The sequence below is a fragment of the Bos taurus genome, chromosome 15 (genome assembly GCF_002263795.3).
Source record: "Bos taurus isolate L1 Dominette 01449 registration number 42190680 breed Hereford chromosome 15, ARS-UCD2.0, whole genome shotgun sequence".
NCBI classification, from domain to species: domain Eukaryota; kingdom Metazoa; phylum Chordata; class Mammalia; order Artiodactyla; family Bovidae; genus Bos; species Bos taurus.
The window spans coordinates 51,093,029-51,114,211 of NC_037342.1; the positions used below are offsets into that span (position 1 = coordinate 51,093,029).

The window sequence follows — 21,183 nt, forward strand, 5'->3', positions numbered from 1 at the left end:
GAGCAGAGCAATATGCCAGATGAGGGCTTCACGCCCAGTACTCTGGAGCATGGGAGAGGAAGGATTACTTCCCAATGTAGGGGAACAAATAGGATTTCTTGGAGGAAACATTAAATCTAGGGCCAGTAGTTCTCTACTGGGAGAAATTCTATCCCCAGGACAACTGACAGGTGCCCAGTTGCTCAGTGGCGTCTGCATAGACTGCAGCCCACCAGGCTTCTTTGCCCATGGAAAATTTCCAGGCAAGAATACTGGAGCAGGTTGCCATTTCCTCCTCCAGGGGATCTTTCCAACCCAGAGATTGAACCCTCGTCTCCTACACTGGCAGGCAGATTCTTTACCACTGCACCACCTGAGAAGCCAATTGACAACTGGTGATAAAAAGTTTGGAGTTACCACAGTTTGGTGGGGTTGGGAACATGGTGGCTGCTAGTAGTGGCCAGTGTGTAGGGATGGTGCTAAATATCCTACAATCTGGCCCAAAATGTCAATAATGCTTGCAGCTGAAAAATCCTGATCTAGGCCTTGGTGGACAAGTAGAATTCTCACAGGCAAAATTGGGAGACAGAGTGATGCCCAGATGAGGATTTATCCGGAGCAAAGGCATAGCGATACTAGGAGCATGTTTGAGATGGCTGCAGCATAGAGTAAGAGAGAGCAGGGTAACAAGGACTAGTCAGGTGAGCTAAAGTCAGACTGCAGGAGCACTGATAGGCAGGTCAGAACTTAGTTTAGTAAGTGAAGGTAGGCCACTCTCTTATCATTTCATCATCTCTATACAGAGTTAATAAAACCTAGCTCTTAGAGTGGTTGAGAAGTAAATGAAACTGTATATGTACTCAGCCGGCAGAGGACTTGGTACATTCTATGAGTGCTCCTTTTCCACCATTATCCCTTCACAAGGTAGACTACGGTTCAGAGCTGTGCTCTAGAAATTCCAGTAGTAGTACAAAAAGGCAAACTTTTTGGCAATAATACAATCAAAATTATCAGGGTACAAAGCAAGTCATTCTAATAAAGTGCTAAATGAGCGATGGAGACTGCACTGCAGGAGTTAATACTGAGATGACAGAGATCAGAGGGGTGAGAAAGTCAGGGAAGGTTAACGAAAAGTGAGCCAGGGGTATTCCAGAGGACAATCTAAGACTGATACAGACAGAACCAGGAAGGGATGTGAGAACTTAATTCCCAGAAAGGAGAACTATCTGAGCAAAGGAAGGCACCTGGAATAAACACGGAATGACTATGAAAAGACAAGTGTCAGATCAGAGTGGTAGGAGATGTGTCTAATGCTGGGAAATTCCCTGGCGGTCCAGTGGTTAGGACTTGGTGCTTTCATTGCCATGGCCTGGCTTCAATCACTGGTGAGGGAACTAAGATCCTGCAAGTTGGCAGTACAGCCAAAGGGAAAAAAAAAAAAAGGCTAAGGCCAGATTTGAAGGGATAGAGTGCCAGGCACAGGAAGTTGGATGGAAAAATAAAAGGAAACTCAAATGAAACTTTGGAAGATCACTCACAGCATGGACATATGCTGGTGGAGGAGAAACTAGAAGCGAGGGAATACTGAGAAGAGTCCACAGCTACCCAGATACAAAGAACTGAGGTCCCAAGCCTGAGGAGGGAATAACAATTATTATTAGTCATGATGATAACTTATGAGCATAATGCAGCCATTTATCTTCATCCAAATTAGCGCATGCTGGCCACAGCACTGGCTCTGTGTGAGAAGCACACAGGGCCCTATGGACCACTGCCCCTCCAGTTCATTCCTACTGATCCTCTGGCTATCTGCAAGTGGAACTGCCAGCTGCCCCTCTTAGGGTTTAGTTTGCCCAGGCCTGGTTCCACCTGGGGCCAGAGTCCATTCTTCCCCAAGTCTCACAGCCTCCAAGGACCTAGCATGCCTCTTGATGGAATAATTTAAAACAGGTAAGAAGCAAGTCAACTTTCATCCTGCTGAAGTCAAGGAGATCTGATGACCCTACCACAACACAGCCTTGTTCAAAATCCTCTACCCTTCCAGATAGGTAGGAGGAAATTATAAGTTCTCACCTGCTGCTTTTGATGCTGCTAAGTCGCTTCAGTCGTATCCGACTCTGTGAGACCCCATAGACAGCAGCCCACCAGGCTCCCCCGTCCCTGGGATTCTCCAGGCAAGAATACTGGAGTGGGTTGCCATTTCCTTCTCCAATGCATGAAAGTGAAAAGTGAAAGTGAAGTCGCTCAGTCATGTCCGACTCTTAGCGACCCAGGCTACCAGGGTCGCTACCGACTCTGTGAGACCCCATAGACAGCAGCCTACCAGGCTCCTCCGTCCATGGGATTTTCCAGGAAAGAGTACTGGAGTGGGGTGCCATTGCCTTCTCCGAGTTCTCACCTAGACCTTTTCAAAAAATAAAGGCATAGGCAGGAGGCTGAGTGAGCTGATAGAGAAACTGTGCCCCTAGAAACATGTGTCCCTGCTCTATCATTCCCCATTTCCCTTAACATCAGCCACTTGGATAACTATCTCCTGCAGCGGCCTGGCTCTTGGCATGTAGGCCAAGCTGCTGGGGGTGGCTCCCAGAGTTGAATGCACTGGTGCCCTGGGATGATGAGGGAACTGATTTGGTATTCTTGTGATAGAGGCTAGCCCTCACTATCTGTATCATCATGCTGAGGGAGGGATAAAACATGAATTTGGAACCTATCATATGCCAGCCTTTGTGCTTGGTGCTTTGCATACATTAACTTCTTACAACCACCATGCAGAGAGTCGCCCTCCTCAAATATTAATAGCTGAATAACTGAGGCTCAAAGAGAAGTGATTTGCCTATTGTCACATAGCCAGTAAGAAGCTAGTAAGAAGTTCAAAACCAAATTTTGAACACAGGCCTATCTATATCAAAATGCATGCTCTTTCTGAAGATAACAACAAAAACTCATGGAGACTCTTCTATAAGCCAGGCATTGCACTAAGTGTTTTATATGCACTATTTCTTTTTTAATCTTTATTTATTTGGCTGTGCCAGGTCTTAGTTGCGGCACACAGGATCTTTGATCTTTCTTGCAGCATGAGGGCTCTTTGGGTGCAGCATGTGGGACCTAGTTCCCTGACCAGCAATCAAACCTGGGCCCCCTGCATTGGGAGCGTGCAGTCTAGCCACTGGATCACCAGGGAAGTCCTTATGTGCATTATTTCACTTAATCTTCACAATAACTTCATAAGTGCCTCATATTATCGCTCCACTTCTAATGAGGAAACTGATGCTCAAAAAGATTAAATAACTTCTCAAAGTTTCCACAGCTGGTAAAGGGAGTGCCAGATTTAAACCTAAGTCTGTGACTCTGCAGCACAAGCTCTTAACCCTATGCTATATTCTATAGCAGACACAACAGGCACTAACGGAAGCTTAAGTATATTTTGCAACTTCCCAGTTCAGTTCAGTCACTCAGTCATGTCGAACTCTTTGAGACCCCATGGACTGCAGCACGCCAAGCTTCCCTGTCCTTCACCAACTCCCAGAGCTTGCTCAAACTCATGTCCATCAAGTCGGCAGTGCCATCCAACCATTTCATCCTCTGTCATCCCCTTCTCCCACCTTCAATCTTTCCCTGCATCAGCGTCTTTTCCAGTGAGTCAGTTCTTCGAATCAGGTGGCCAAAGTATTGGAGCTTCAGTTTCATCATCAGCCCTCCCAATGAATATTCAGGACTGATTTCCTTTAGGATTGACTGGATTGATCTCTCTGCAGTCCAAGGGACTCTTGAGTCTTCTTCAACACCACAGTTCAAAAGCATCAATTCTTCAGCACTCAGCTTTCTTTATGGTCCAACTTGCACATCCATACATGACTACTGGAACAAACCATAGCTTTGACTATATGGACCTCTGTCAACAAACCAATGTCTCTGCTTTTTAATATGCTGTCTAGATTGGTCATAGTTTTTCTTCTAAGGAGCAATAGTCTTTTAATTTCATGGCTACAGTCACCATCTGCAGTGATTTTGGAGCCCAAGAAAATAAAGTCTCTCACTGTTTCCATTGTTTCCCCATCTATTTGCCATGAAGTGATGGGACCGGATGCCATGATCTTACTTTTTTGAATGCTGAGTTTTTGTTTTTTTTTTGAATGCTGAGTTTTAAACCAGCTTTTTCACTCTCCTCTTTCACTTTCATCAAGAGACTCTTTAGTTCCTCTTCACTTTCTGCCATAAGGGTAGTGTCATCAGCATATCTGAGGGTATTGATATTTCTCCTGGCAATCTTGATTTCAGCTTGTGTTTCATCCAGCCTGGTATTTCGTATGATGTACTCTGCATATAAGTTAAATAAGCAAGGTGACAGTATACAGCCTTGATGTACTCCTTTCCCAATTTGGAACCAGTCTGTTGTTCCATGTCTGGTTCTAACTGTTGCTTCTTGAACTGCATACAGGTTTCTCAGAAGGCAGGTAAGGTGGTCTGGTATTCCCATCCAGTTTGTCATGATCCACACAGTCAGGCTTTAGCGTAGTCAATGAAGTAGAAGTAGATGTGTTTCTGGAATTCTCTTGCTTTTTCTATGATTCAACAGATGCTGGCAATTTGCTTTCTGGTTCCTCTGCCTTTTCTAAATCCAGCTTGAACATCTGGAATTTCTTGGTTCACATACTGTTGAAGCCTAGGTTGGAGAATTTTCAGCATTACTTTGCCTGTGTGTGAGATGAGTATAATTGTGCAGTGGTTTGAACATTCTTTGGCATTGTCTTTCTTTGGGATTGGAATGAAAACTGACCTTTTCCAGTCCTGTGGCATTACAGCTTCCGAGGCTCATACTAACCTATTCAGCTTCATCCCCCAAAACGTGTGATCACACCCTTGTGTAAGACTCCCATCTCAGACTAACAGCATGCTTGCTACAATGATATTAGTCAGTCATTCCACACACGAACATTAAAATACAAGTGTCAGATGTAGGTAGCTTTCCTGGAAATATAGAAGAAAACAGAACAGCAGCAATAAGTAGCATTCACTGAGCTTGAATTGTGTGTCATTGCTATGCTAGGAACACTTTTCTTAATTAACATATGATTAAATTAACTGTAGTGGAGGGGGGCAGAATATCTTCTTATGAGTTTTAGTACATATGTAAATTCTTATAACTGCCCCACAACCCAGACACAGGACAGTTCTATTATCAAAAAAATTCCCTCATGCTGTCCCCTCATAATCAAACCCACCCCATATCCCTTATCCCAGGTAACCACTGATCTGGCCTCCATTCCTATAGTTTCTCAGCAAGTCATTAGATGTTATCATATATTAATAGTATGTAACTATTTGAGATGGCTTCCTTCCCTCAGCATAATGCCTTTGAGATTCCTCCATGCTGTGTGCATCAGCAGCTCACTTCTTCTATTGCTAAGTAGTTTCCCAAAGTTTGTTTTCTCCATTTACATATTGAAGGACATCTGATTTGTGTCCAATTTCTGGTGATAATGAGTAAAACTGCTAAAACATTTGTGTAGAGGTTTTAGTACAAATATAAATTTTCATTTATCTCCGGGGTAAATACCTAGAAGTAGAAATGCTGAGACACGTATTAAATCATGTTGTTCAGCTTTATAAAAACCTCTGTAAGAGTTCAAGTGACTCTTCCTCATCACAGGGTACTTGGTGTTGACCGCTTTTTAATTTGAGCCATTCAAAGAGGTGTGGAATGATATCTCATTGTGGTTTTAATTTGTACTTCCCTTAGTAGCTAACAATATTGAGTATTTTTTCATATGCTTGTTTATCATCCATATGACAATAAGAATTGTTTAATGGCTCAACAAATGTCCTTTATTTTCTATGTAGGTGCCACAGAAGAAAATAAAACTGCCCTCAAACTGTCTGGTCCAGTCAAGGGGCCAGTGTTTTTTTTTTTTTTTCCCCAAGCACCAGGCGAGCCATGCTGAGCGCCTGCGCCGCCACACACTCCAGCCGCCGCCTCACCGCCGCGCCGCACCCCCACCGCCGCCAGTGTTTTTAGGAAGGCTCTTGTCTACACACCTCAGACTGTCAGGACAGGCTGAAATGCCATACTATGGCTGCAAATCCTTTGTCCAAAGGCAGTGTCTCCACCAGAGGTTTCAGTAGAACACAGGTCATGAATTCCCACCCTGCCAGCCTGCAAGAACTCCCTATCAGCTTTACAAAGAGGACACCAGTGTCAGTAATGCCATCTTGCTCATCTGAAGGGCCCTCAATCCTTGGCTGCCTAGGACAAAAGCAAGCAAGGATAGCACTTGAGAAGCCAAATCCTCCACACAAATGACTACATATTTTCTGTAAAATGGTGGCTGAATCTCAGTGTACTATAAGTCTAACTTCATAGCTCATAGCAGAGATAGAACAATTAGAAATGAGAATGAATCAAAGAAGAGACAGGAAACTATAAAAAGAAATCACAACAATGCATACGGGAATGCGGGCACTAGGCTAACAGTGCAAGAGGCTGTGCAGGCCTGCTCTGAACGATCCAAAGAAAGTTAAGACTGTTCACAATAGTCTGTAAGACGGAAACCTGGCCTCAAGAATGGCTAAAATTTTTAAATATCTAGAAATCGGGTTATAGTTCAGTTATCTGAAAAACTTACTGATATGAGGCTGAATAAATGAGGCCTGAATACAGTATCCTCGCAGACTGCTACTAGGCTCCTTGGGTAATCAGCAGTTCTGTTAAATGGGTCATAAAAACCTCAGGTCCTTGATCACTAGCACAACCAGGGTTTCATCTCTGCTGTCTCGGAGTCCATAATCCAATGTACCAAGCTCTGACCTGTCTACCCAATGGGTCTAGTTAGATCCTGAACTCCATATATGTTGAGACTATCTTAAACACATAGACTTTGCTACCACGACTATATGTTTCAAAAAGAAAGTAGCCTGTAACTGATCATGAGAAACCCAGACTGGCAGGCCCCTCTGCCCACCAGAGGCCTGACACTGCAGGGAGAGCAGATGAAGAAGCCCAGGCAGGCAGAAGCTCCACTGAAAAAGAACAGCTCACCACTGGCACAGGGAAGAGCAGGGTGACAGCTTTTGTGTTATTTTAGAACAGTTTGTGCTGATGAGCTTTTTGTTGTGGTACATTCCTCTAAAAAGAACATTTTCTTCCTCCTCTCATTGACAAAGTAATTCAGCAGAAAGTGAAAAAAGAAAGAGGAGCAGATGACAAAGATATCCAGGAATTTGTGAATCTTGGAACACATCACCTTCTTGACTGTGATGCCATGCACCTCCCAGTTGGGTGGCCAGGTCCTTGGAGAGACGTCAGGAAACCTCTCAGCCTCTCTCACCACCAGGAACATGGCACTATTCCCAGCACAGACAAATAAAATTTGGGTCCTTTGAAAGCCAGTGACACTTCTAGATGTGACCAAAAGCTCAGATACAGTCATCATGGCTGTTGCCCTTAAAAACCTACAGCTGCCAGATCGTATACGTATCTCAGCCTGGTTGCCTGGGCCCCCTTTCCTCTTCAGGTTTTTGTCCTGTGGTTTTCCACCACAGTCACTCTGTCCCACCAAACCTACCAAAAATGCTTCTTCCTGCCTCCACATCTTTGCTCACGCTCCTTCCTACTGCTCAGGCTGCCCCATCCCTTTCCACTCTATCCCAATTCTACGTTTCCTCTAGGAAGTCTATTTTTCTCCTCTCATTAGACATTATCTAGTTCAACCTGATCAAGGATCCCCTCAGTAGACCAATCAGTGGAGGTTTGTGTTCCACTTGCCGATCTTCAGTGACAGGGAGTTCACGATCTACCTACCAAGGAAGCCTCTACTGTGACGAGATAGAACTGTTAGGTGATTCTTTACTCCAGAAGAATATGCCTACATTTTACTTTCCCCACAGTGTTCCTGGTTCCGCCCTTAGAATAAGAGAGACAATACAGCAGTACTTAACAGCATAGGCTTTAAAATCAGATCTGTGCTCATACTCAGCGTGTCCTTGAACGAAATGCTTAACCTTTCCAAAATTCCAGTCCTTGACAATAATACCAACTTCATAAGGCTGTTAACAAAGTTAAAAGAGTAACTATGCAAAGAGCTTAACACTGTGCCTGGCATAGAGTAAGAATTTCATTGCTAACCATTATCATCTTTTAAGCCTGATTCCTCTACTTCTATTTTATTTGAAGATAGGAATTGTATTATCTGAATCTCTTCTTTTCCAGATTAAAGTTTCTTCATTAGATTGTAAATTATATAAGGACAGCTGTATCGCTATGTAATTATAGGTATTTACTGTCACATTCGCCACGTCTATAACAGTGCCTGGCACATATATAATAGATACTTATAGACACTGAATTGTACTGAATGCTCTCCATTTCATGGTTTTCACACCCCTCATCAGTCATGTCACCCCTCCGTACAGGCTTTCACTGCTTCAAGATGTTTCTGACAATGTGAAATCCAGAACTGAATTCAAAATTTAAAAGCGGACTAACCAGCAGGAAGGAGAGACCAGAATTACCTCCTCCCTCAAGATATACACCATATCACTACTAGGATTGGGCATAATTTGGCAGCTTCACCAAAGTGCTGGCTCAAGTTGAGCCTGAAAACAACTGAAATTTTTCAATCTTCTCACACATGATGACTTTGTACTCTGGGCTCTGTACTCTGGGCTCTTTGTACTCTGTACTTTGTACTCTGTGGAACTGGAGCTGTAGTAATGCCCAACAGGGCTCTTCCATCCAGAGATTCCTCTCACTCTTGCTGTCTGGACCACTCAACTGACTTCTAGCAGTTGCAACCTGGAATTCAGAACGACCTTTCTAGGAACCTCTGTCTCTTCTTCACAAACAGTATAAGTTTCCAAAGGGCAAGATCTGACTGCCTTGCCTTCTCCTCCACAGGCCAGCACAGGGTTGAACACAGAGTCAGGACAGATGGGTGCCCTCCACCTCCAGCAGGAGTACAATAAGGACGCAGGCAAACTGTACAGACCAGCCTCAGGGCTCCCTCTCCCTCTCAAACAGCACAGCTCGGTCAGCGTTGTGCTTCCAGCTGGCAGGCAGACGGGGGCCGGTCCAGACACAGACAGAGAGGTAAGGCCTGCTCCTCGAGGCTGCTCTGCTGAGAATCACCTTCCCTGGTAGGGATGCGACGCTAGAGAACAAGCCAGTAGCAAGAACACCTCTCCCCAGGGAAGAGCCTGTCTAGACAGCTTCAGGGACTGTTCGCACAGGAAGAGAAGAGAGCCACGCAGGGTGAGGGAGCTCACCTCATCACTTTCTTCCACATCCACATCACCATTGGCATCATCATCCATCAGCTTGTGGATGCTGCGGACTGCATCAAAGCTGAGCTTCTCATCCTCACTGTGGCACAGGGGTTTGTCGATCCGGCAAAACTCTGTACAGGAAAAGCAAGAGACAATGTTACAGGGGGCTGCCGCCCAGCTCTATTACCCACCTGTCTCATTGTCCCTAGCTTCTAACATCTGACTCCACTTAACAGCGAGAAGAGTGTTTCTTATTAACTGTCTTCCCCATTTAGGAACAATGCTTTATTATCCTAATAGTTTCTTGGCAGGGAAGTCAAGCATAGGACTAGGAATACACTGGGATCTACACAAAGAGCATGAATAAATAACTCAACAAGAAAAAAAAATACAAATGAGAGAAAATACAAATAGTCAATGAACACAGGACAAGGTCTCCCTAGTAATCAAAGAAATACATATTCAAAAGAAACAACAAACAAATGTAAATTAATACAATCTCTCTAGAAATAGGAAAACAGCCCATTTGTTCCAATGCCAGAGTACTACATAGCTTTCCTCTTTGTTCGCTTTGTCACTGCCTCTATACATAATGCCAGTCACAGGCTACTCAGGGAAACCCTTCACATCGGACGCCTTCTCCGAGCCAGCCTTCAGCTGTCTATTAGACATCTAAGGTCCTAAGCATGCCTGACACAACTGCATGGGAGGTGTGGAGTGAAGCCTCCTCTGCCCACCACCATACAGTTATACAGCAAAAAAACCACCCAGTCCACTTCATGACACCTAATCCTCTCATGAACCTGGAAAATGCCTAGCAGAAAGAGCCTGGAATCTAGTTGTAGCTCTACTATGTGACTCTAAGATCACTTCCCTTCTTCAGGCTTCAAGTTCACTACTTGAAAAAGACATTTTAACTAAAGTTTTTGGCATTTCTTCCAATTCCTAGAGTGTAAACTCCTCTTTTTTTTTGACCTTGATCTTGAAAACTACTTTCTAGGCAAAATACTCTTCAAATCATCCCCAATGAAGATAGAAGAAAGATCCTGATTTCCCAAATAGAAGTAGTCACAGAAGAGGAAGCAAAGACAAGGTGAAGAAGCTGTGGCTGCGAAGCCTTCTAGAAAGCCCTGATCAGAGACCTGAAATGCTCTCATCCATCTAATCATTTACTTATCTGCTGGTCAGAAACAGAGACAAGATCAGACAGGTCACCTCTTTATCACTTGCTAGTCACTCAAATCCTTTTCAAAATGAGGAGGGGTATAAATATCAAATTTTTTAAGTCTCAGATGCAACTCAATAAAAATGTGTTGAATATTGAAGCTCACAGATGTTAATAGATGTATCCCAAGTCAAAAGCCACTATAGAGGCACAACAAGAGCCCAGGTCTGCTGACTCCTAGGCCAGCACTTCACCTGCCTGCCTTTACACCAAGGTAACCAGATAGCTTTAAGTTAGTTGTATCTTCTGGAAGCCACGGATGGTAATGCTGGTAAGAACCACACTGAAAAAATGGCTTTAGAAAAGAAAAAATAAGATAAATAGTATGCATACAAAAGAAATAAGTACCTCCATAGACTCTATGTTCCTCTATCTGTCCTGGCAAGCTGGAGCAGAATATGGAAGGTGAGGTAAAGGTGTGGTGGATACTGAGGGAAAAGAGTAGAAAATAGCCCAAAATTAAGGCACTGTTTCTAGTTTCCTCACCAACAAGAGCTCTTAACACGATTGCTTTATTCATGGACTCCTATCCACTACTTATCCCAAACAAACTGCAGTAAGTAATGACTAGTTTGGAGATGAAGCAAACAGCACTGAGATTAGGATAACCAACATAACATTTTTCTTCCCTTATTCCTGTATTTATACTACTCAAAGGCATATATAATTGCCTATAATAGCTTTTTTGATCAGCATATGATATGCCCATTCAAACAACATTTATTGAGTTCTGTTTATATGTCAGGGTCTATAATCAGCCCAGGGGATGAAAAGATGAAGCAGACCTCATCTTTGCTCTCAAGGAGCTCAGTTATAAAAGCAAGGGACTCTGCCAGGACCAGCTTGAGTGAGCCTCACAGTGTTGCTGTACATGCTTTTATTATAACATTTATTGACTCATATTTAAATTATACATGCTCATGCCTGTCTTTTCCACTATACTGTGGGTATGAAATGCTTCAAAAAGTAATATATTAGATTTGAAAAAAAAGTGGGGGAAATAGGCAATTAAAATACCAAGTGCTAAGTGCCATAATAGAAAGAACTGAGGTTATGCTAAGAGTCAACAGCTTCTTCGGTAAAAGGCCAGACAGTAAACAATTCAGGATTTATGGGCTATACAGTCTCTGTTGCAGCTATCTAACTCTGTCACAAAAGCAGCCAAAGACAAAACATGAGTAAGAGAACTCAACTGTGCTTCAATAAAACTTTATTTACAAAAACAGACAGTGGGCTGGATTTGGCCCTTGGACCATACTTTGCTGACACCATTTCTAGAGCTCCCTAGGTAGTACAACTGAAGCACACTGGATCAACAGATTTTTGACCCAAAACAAAGAAATCTAATCTTTTCACTAGCCTGTATCCACACACAGGATTATCTGAAGTAAAGCACTTCTATTAGGCTTTTAAAAATAATGGAAATAGTTTACCAAGCTCTAGGGACTGGGGTCTCCAGGCTGGGCCTGATTGGCCTACAACAGGTCCAACATGTTTAGGCTTCAAACATCAGCCTCTAGTTTGTAACCTGATCAGACAGACAGGTGACTTTTGCTTCTGGCGTCATTTGGCACAGAGAAAGATTAAAGGAATTGAGGATAAGGGAATACAAAGTCTTGATGCCCTATATTGCCATGGAATCCTGTCCAGAAAAATCATCAGACAAAATTCACAAAAAATCCCTTCAATGGAGCATTGCCTATGAGGTCTCTCCTTCCTGAGATCTTTACTATCTTTCTTAATACATTCCAACCTGGCAAGGTTTCACAGATCCATCTGGAAATTACCTTAAAAAATCCACACTTTTAGCAACACATTATTACTACAGTACAAGAGCCCTGCCCTTGGAGTCAGAATACATATGTCAAAATTCTGGCTTCATCAGTTACAACCATATGATATTGGACAAGTTGTTTAACTTTTCCCAGCCTCCAACATCTCACTTACAAAATAAGGATAATTAATTCTGCTGCATATGGTTTTGTTAGAATTAGGTGTTGCGAGAAGACTCTTGAGATTTTTCATGGACTGCAAGGAGATCCAACCAGTCCATTCTAAAGGAGATCAGCCCTGGGTGTTCTTTGGAAGGAATGATGCTAAAGCTGAAACTCCAGTACTTTGGCCACCTCATGCGAAGAGTTGACTCATTGGAAAAGACTCTGATGCTGGGAGGGATTGGGGGCAGGAGGAAAAGGGGACGACAGAGGATGAGATGGCTGGATGGCATCATCAATTCGATGAATGTGAGTTTGAGTGAACTCCGGGAGTTGGTGATGGACAGGGAGGCCTGGCGTGCTGCAATTCATGGGGTCACAAAGAGTCAGACACGACTGAGCGACTGAACTGACTGACTGACAATTGTTAAAGCACTTAGCATAGGGCTTGCATGAAATTGACACTAAATATATTTGTTATCTCTTTCTTTCCTGCCAGAGCAGCAAGTAAACAGTTCCCATCTTTCACTAACTTCAGCCACTTTCCCTCTATGGACCATAAAGAGTCAAATAAAGGAAGTACAGTCCAATCAAATTGCTCAAAAGAATGTTTCTAGGTGAGCTGGCAAGTGAGTGTCTGACAATAGCCTGTCTTCCCCCAGTATTTACATGTCTATCACTGGTAACATTTATCACACAGTATTGTTGTTGTTCAGCGCTCAGTCGTGTCAACTCTTTGCGACCCCATGGACTGCAGCATGCCAGGCTTCCCTGTCCTACACCATCTCCCAGAGTTTGCTCAAATTCATGTCCATTGAGTTGGTGATGCCATCCAACCATCTCATCCTTTGTCATTCCCTTCTCCTCCTGCCATCAATCTTTCCCAGCATCAGGGTCTTTTCTAAGGAGTCGGCTCTTTGCATCAGGTAGCCAAAGTATTGGAGCTTCTGTTTCAGCATCAGTCCTGCCGATGAATATTCAGGACTGATTTCCTTCAGGATTGACTGGTTTGATTGCCTTGCAGTCCAAGGGACTCTCAAGAGTCTTCTCCAACACCACAGTTCAAAAGAATCAATTCTTTTTTTTTTTTAATTTTATTTTATTTTTAAACTTTACAAATTGTATTAGTTTTGCCAAATATCAAAATGAATCCGCCACAGGTATACATGTGTTCCCCATCCTGAACCTCAAAAGCATCAATTCTTCGGCACTCAGCTTTCTTTACGGTCCATCTCTCACATCCATACATGACTACTGGAAAAACGAGAGCTTTGACTGTATGGACCTTTGTCAGCAAAGTAATGTCTCTGCTTTTTAATATGCTGTCTAGGTTGGTCAGAGCTTTTCTCCCAAGGAGCAAGCGTCTTTTAATTCCATGGCTACAGTCACCATCCACAGTGATTTTAGAGCCCAAGAAAATAAAGTCTGTCACTGTTTCCATTGTTTCTCCATGTATTTGCCATGAAGTGATAGGACCGGATGCCATGATCTTAGTTTTTTAAATGAGTTTTAAGCCTGCTTTTTTAGTCTCTTTCACATACAGTGTTATAGTTGTTTAACCCATCTTCCCCATAATGGCTTGAGACCATGTATCCAGCAGCAAGAAAAAGCCAGGTTCTTGATAGATATTCAACAAATGTTTTTTGAATGAATAACTAAATACTAGTTCTACAATCATTTAAGGATTTTTGGAGGCAGAAAAGAGAATTTTAGGTAGAGAGAAGAGCACAAGACCAAGTTTAACTTTTTTTTTATCTTAGGACCAATTTTTACACTTAAAAACTGAAACTCCCCAAACTGATTGATATTTACTATATTAGAAATTAAAATATAAACCCCATATATATTATAGAAGCATGTTTTATGAAAAAATAATTGTTTTCTGCAAAAAAATTCATGAGGAGAGTGGGACTGTTACACATTTTTATAAATGTCTGGCTTGATAGAAACAGCTGTTACAGCCTTATTATATCTATTTATGCATTCAGTGTGTTGTTTTGCCTTCAATCAAAACATAGATATGCAGTTGGAAAGCAGGAGTATTTTAATAATTTTTCAGATAATTGTGGTCAGTCTTCTTTGATACTTCACCAAAACTTCAACAAGTAGTAGGTTTGTTAAAGGTTACAATGTGAAATCTGAAACTATACAGGTGAACTTTTTGTACTCTGTCACAGTAAAATCCATCTTCTATCTTGTAGTCTATCTTGCATTTTGAATGGATCTTTTATCCATGGATGATTCTGAAACAACATATCCTAATCATTTGGAAACTAGTGATTCAATGAGTTAAGCAGAGTTTCCAAATTTGACACAGTTCATTATTCAATATCAAAATAATCACAACTATAAAAAAAAAGGCTGTAAATTTAGGGAAGCTGTCAAGTTATTGTGGCAGGTACAAGTTTTCTGAAACTTTTATTTTCAATTAAAAGCTAGAAGTTTATCATTGGCAACAAATACTACCAGTTGTTCTTAAAGCAGTACACTTGCTTCATTCATTTTCAAGAAAATGTCTGCCAAAAACACAACTCTCAGTAATTGTGATTTGTCAGTTATTCTTTCAAGTGAAAATAGTGTTCCCTGAAAAAGGGAGGTAGTTTCGCTCAATTGCACAAATGCATTTCCTTGAGATAAACATCAGGCTTCGATATGCAGCATTAAGTGCTTAAAGTGTACTTCCTGTTTTATCACACAGAATACTACAGAAACAATTCAATAAATTATAAAAAATTTTTAATTCTCTATTAAAAACTTTAAAAAACCTGACAGTGCATGGAGCGGAGGATGCAATGGTTACTGGCACAATTTTGTGACAGTCATGATTCCTGTTAAGATGCCAGCAGTTTTACCTACTAAGTTCTTCTGCACCAACAGTGCAAATGTACACAGGATGGGAAAAGCAAATACTATCTTAGCATTATTATTAAGATGGCTTTGACCTTCTGGACCCCCCCAAAGACCTTGGTGACCCCCAATGGTCTGCAGACCACACTCTGTGACCCATGGGCAGATAAAATGACAAAGACCTTTCCCTCACATCCAAAGCTCCTCTCCTTTCTCTAGACAGACCTAATCATTTACTGCTCTATGTTCCAAGCACTTTGTACCTAACTCTGTTATATTAATTCTCATGCTCTGAGTTGTTTGCATGCCACAGCCAGAAAAGGGCAAGGACTAAATTTGACTCACTCTATCCCCCAGGGCCCAGTATGGCACGATCCTAATAACCACCTTGTCAAGTATGAAATCAGTAAATGCTGGCTGAATGAATGAATGCATGAATGAATGGATTTATAACAAACCATATCCCGCCAAAAGACAAGAGAATTCTTGAGTGTAGCCTCCCAATTCCCACCACCAATATCCAGTATCCACCTAATGCCTCTCCCTCTCCCAGCCACTTTCATTTCTCGTCATAAACACTAACTCATCCCCAGAGAACACATATCTGAAGGCATGCAAAGCAGAGCCACTGTAGTTGAGCTGGACAATGGATTGTCTGATGTGAGACACAAGCTCAGAGGGAAAGAAGTGAGAAACAGCAGTCAAGGAAGAAAGCATAGAGAGAGAGAGGAGAAGGACACTGATCAGACTGTTCCTCAGTGCTTGGCTGGAACCCGAGGAGAATCTGGAAATGACTAAATTGTAAATGTAAAACAAACAGGGGCTTCATCTCTGAAAATAATTTCTCCCCCTTCACTCAGGCTCTGTAGTGACTCTGATGGGATCAGAATCCACACTTACCCTTAGAAAAGGCTCAAAAGAGTATATGACTGAGACCATGAACCCTGAGAAGACGTTCAGATTTGATCAAGACCATGAGGTTGCAGAGATAAAACAGCCTGGAACCTAGAATGAGGATAGGACTGAAGGGAGAGCAGGGGACCCTCTAGATGAAAATGTAAAGGCTGAGAAGATGAACTGGCTTGGGACCTGGAACTAGCAAGAAAGGTCTCCCCTGGAATACAGCACATAGCAGGCCTAACCACAGAGAAAAGAGGAGTCAGATTCCTGGGCTGTGTAAAACCCAGCCTACCTGAGGGATGTTCCTATCCCTGGTAGAACATCATGCTCAGTTGCTCAGTTGTCTCTGACTCTTTGCAACCCTGTGGACTGTAGCCCACCAGGCTCCTCTGTCCCTGGAATTTTCTAGGCAAGAATACTGGAGTGGGTTGCCATTTCCTCCTCCAGGGGATCTTCCCAACCCAGGGACTTGAACCCACATCTCCTGTGTCTCCTGCATTGGCAAGCGGATTCTTTACCCATGAGTCACCTGGAAAGCCCCAGTTAGAACATCACATCCTCGTATCCAAGAAGAGGCCCAGCTCGTCTCAGCAGGGGACAGGAATTGAGAAGAGCTTTCCTTCTGGACAAAGCTGGCACTGGTTTCAGCTAACTAAGCAACGTTAACCCAAAAGGCTTCTAACCATGCTCATTTCTCCTCCAAGAGAGAACACATCAAAAATAACCTATATAGCACCAAGAGTGAACCCTAGGGTAAACCACGAGCTTTGGGTATTATGATGTGTCAATGTGAGAGACTTTTTTTTTTGGAGGGGGGCTCAAAAATCACTGCAGATGGTGAGTACAGCCATGAAATTAAGTCATGCTCCTTGGAAGAAAATTATGACCAACCTAGACAGCATGTTAAAAAGCAGAGACATTACTTTGCCGACAAAGGTCCGTCTATTCAAAGCTATGGTTTTCCTAGTAGTCGTGTATAGATGTGAGAGTTGGACTACAAAGAAAGCTGAGCACTGCAGAATTGATGCTTTTGAACTGTGGTATTGGAGAAGACTCTTGAGAGTCCCTTGGACTGCAAGATCAAATCAGTCAATCCTCAAGGAAACCAGTCCTGAATATTCATTGGAAGGACTGATTCTGAAGCTGAAACTCTAATACTTTGGCCACCTGATGAGAACTGATTTCTTGGAAAAGACCCTAATGCTGGGAAAGATTGAAGGCAGGAGGAGAAGAGAACGACAGAGGATGAGATGGTTGGATGGCATCACTGACTCTATGGACATGAGCTTGAGCAAGCTCCACAAGTTGGTGATGGACAGGGAGGCCTGGCGTGCTGCAGTCCATGGGGTCGCAAAGAGTCAAACTCGACTGAACTGAACTGAATGTAGCACCTACTACCACCTCACATGATACATTTGTTCACTGATTTGCTTATTGTCTGTCTCCCTCCAATATATGTAAGGTTCACAAGCAGGGACTTTTTTTGTACGCTGCAGTATCCTCAGGGACTCTCACAGTGCCTGGCACATATTAGGTATTCAATATAGATTTGCTGCATGAATGAATGTACAGATAAATGGATCTTTGCCTTTCTTAATGTACAGAATTCTCCTTTCTACCTGACTATTAAACGTTGGAGTTTCAAAGAATTTGAGTTCAGTTCTAGTCTCTCTTTTCATACTGCACTCTCTTCTAAATAATCATCTCTCCTCATAGCTTCAACCACCATTTGAAGAAATTACTAGGTATTACCAACTCCCAAAAAACAAAATGATGTTTCTGGTTCAAGTTTCACTTTTGGCCCACAGAAACCCAGACTCCAACTACCTACTAAACATCTCCACATGGATGTCCAAGAGGCACTTCAACTCATAATGTCTAAACCTCAACTCGTTACCTTTCCCCCAAACTTCCTACTTCACCAGTTGTTTGTGTCAGAAACCTTAACATCTCACTCCCTCAGTCTGCACATTCATTCAGTCACCAAACCCAGTTCAAGATTCCTCAACTATTTCAAACCTCATTCTCCACACATCATGTCACTCTCAGCAGAGATATTCTAAACACTTAATGAGCAGTCAACAGGAATGCTGGCTATAGGCAGTGCTAGTACATACCAGCTGCACACCTGCACAAGTCCTCTCACTTCCTACAACCCTTCAACGCTTTTCATTATTCTTAAGATAAAGTTCAACTTCCCTACCTGCCAGGCCCAGAACAATCTGTCACCTATTACCTTTCTGGTCTCATGTTCAGCAACTTCTCCTGCTTCCTGTAACCCTTCTTTGATGGGTCAAGTTTCTTCTCTCCTTTCTACACAGCACAGGGATTCTCAGCTCTGGCGGCGTATTAGAATCACTTAAGGAGCTCTTAAACTGCTGACACGAAGGCCCCAGTATCTCTATGGTTGAGACCGAGGTATGGGTTTGGGGGCAGGGTTTTTTTCTTTTTCTTCTTTAATTGAGAAATAACACACATAGGGGACTTCCTTGGTGGTCTGTTGGTTAAGAATCCACCTTGCAATGTGGAGGACTCAGGTTCGATCCCTGGTCTGAGAGGATTCTACATGCCACAGAGCAGCTAAGTCTGTGTGCCACAATTAGAAAATCTGTGCACTGCAATGAAAGATCCCACATACCACAACTAAGACTTGACACAGCCAAATAAATAAATACTTAAAAATAAATAGAAATAACACACATAAAATAAAGTGCATAAATAAACCTAAGAACCAGACTTCCCTTATGGTCCAGTGGTTAAGAATCCACCCGCCAATGCAAGGGACACAAGTTCAGTCCCTGTTCCAGGAAGATCCCACGTGCCACAGGGCAACTGAGTCTATGCACCACAACTGCTGAGCCAGCGCTGTAGAACCCATGTTCCACAACAAGAGAAGCCACCACAGTGAGAAGCCTGGGCACTGCAACCAGAGAGCAGCCCCGGCTTGCTTCAGCTAGAGGAATCCCATGAACAGCAACAAAGACCCAACACAGCCATAAACCCATCCATCACTAAATTTTAAAAATACAAGGATCAATTAACTTATATATATATTATGTATAAGTTTATAATTATATACTTATATTTATATAATTATATATAATATATATATCCTTTAAACTTCCACCAAAATCAAGATATAGAGCATTCCTAACACTATGGGAAGACTCTCTCCCTTTTCCTCTCTCCAATCAGTGCTACCATGACCCCATAGTGGTAATCACTATTCTGACTTTCAACATCATAGGTTAAGTTTTACCTTTTTTTTTGACGTTTATTAAAATGGAGCATGGGTATTTTCAGGGTACAGTTGCACACAATAAAATGTCCCAAATTTTAAGTGTAAACAGTTCAATGTGTTTGACAAACATAAGCACTCACGTAACACTAACCTGTTTAAGATCTAGAACACTTCCACTGTCACAAAATGCTCCCACTCAGTTCCTCAGTGCCAACCTTCATCCTCTTCCCCACACAATCACTGATCTGATTTCTATCATTAGAAATTAGTTTAGCCTCTTCTGGGCCTCCCTGGTGGCTCAAACAGTAAAGAATCTGCCTGCAATGCGGGAGACCTGGGTTCAATCCCTGGGCTGGGAAGATCCTCTGGAGAAGGGAACGGTTACTCTGGCCTGCAAAATTCCATGGACCGAAGAGCCTGGCTGGCTACAGTCTATGGGGCTGCAAAGAGTTGGACACGACTGAGACTTTCATTTGCCTGTTCTAGAACTTCAAATAAATATAATAATAACTCTGTAGTCTTTTGTGTTTGGCTTCTTTTGTTCAGTGTGATTTAAGATTCAACCCTGCTATCACATGAATCAGTAGTTTGCTCCAATTTATTGCTGAGTAGGATTCCATTGCAGAGAAGGCAATGGCACCCCACTCCAGTACTCTTGCCTAGAAAATCCATGAATGGAGGAGCCTGGTAGGCTGCAGTCCATGGGGTCACTAAGTCGGACACAACTGAGCAACTTCACTTTCACTTTTATGCATTGGAGAAGGAAATGGCAACCCACTCCAGTATTCTTGCCTGGAGAATCCCAGGGACGGCAGAGCCTGGTGGGCTGCCGTCTATGGGGTTGCACAGAGTCGGACACGACTGAAGCGACTTAGCTTAGCTTAGGATTCCACTGACGGAGCAGGCAATGGCAACCCACTCCAGTATTCCTGCCTGGAAAATCCCATGGACGGAGGAGCCTGGTAGGCTGCAGTCCACGGGGTCACTAAGTCGGACACAACTGAGCGACTTCACTTTCACTTTTATGCATTGGAGAAGGAAATGGCAACCCACTCCAGTATTCTTGCCTGGAGAATCCCAAGGATGGTGGAGCCTGGTGGGCTGCCGTCTATGGGGTCACACAGAGTCGGATACAACTGAAGCGACTTAGCAACAGCAGCAGGAAGATTCCATTGAATGGATATACAACTTGTTTATCCATTAACCAATTTCTAGCTGTTACAAATAAAGTGTTATTAATATTAGTGTATAAATCTTTGTGTGGACACTTGTTTTCATTTTTCTTGAGTGAAAATGAGGTGTTTTCTTTTCCTTAAGTTCCACTAGGGATGGAACTGCTGGGTTATACAACAAGGCCATGCTTACCTTTCTAAGTAACTGACAAACTGTTTTCCAAAGCAGTCATATCACTTTATACTCCCATCAGTAAGCACAAGGATGAGGCACCAGTCCAGTTGCTTCATATACTCTTTATTTGGTGATGCTAATGTCTAGCCCAGGTTAAAATCCACCTAGAATTCCTTTTATATGAAAGACTCTTCTCTTTCTTAAGGTGCACATTGTGACTCATACTGCTAGTCTCAGCTTAAACATTTTCGTCTTCCAAGAATCTTCTTTGATTCATCTTCTTTCCCAAACTAGTTTAGGCCCACATTATATATCCCCCAAAGTACTCTGTATTTTTCATTTCTAACATTTTTCACAATCATGATTATGTGATACTTTGCTAAATATTTGTCTTCTTCACTACACTGTAAGCGCCACTGCAGCAAGAATCATGGCTATCTTCATGGCTG

At 42.6% G+C, this 21,183-nt stretch overlaps 1 protein-coding gene across 11 annotated transcripts in view; it reads right to left on the bottom strand.

The window, feature by feature from the left end:
- The window catches only part of STIM1 (stromal interaction molecule 1), a 204,557-nt gene that overhangs the window by 80,610 nt on the left and 102,764 nt on the right, over nucleotides 1-21,183 (bottom strand). For 9 of the 11 annotated variants that reach the window (XM_024975389.2, XM_059874871.1, XM_005216188.5 and 6 more), the window contains 1 exon segment: nucleotides 9,241-9,371. The exons of the other annotated variants lie outside the window; for them this stretch is intronic. In XM_024975389.2, coding sequence (XP_024831157.1) covers nucleotides 9,241-9,371 — 131 coding nt within the window. 11 annotated transcript variants of the gene reach the window in all.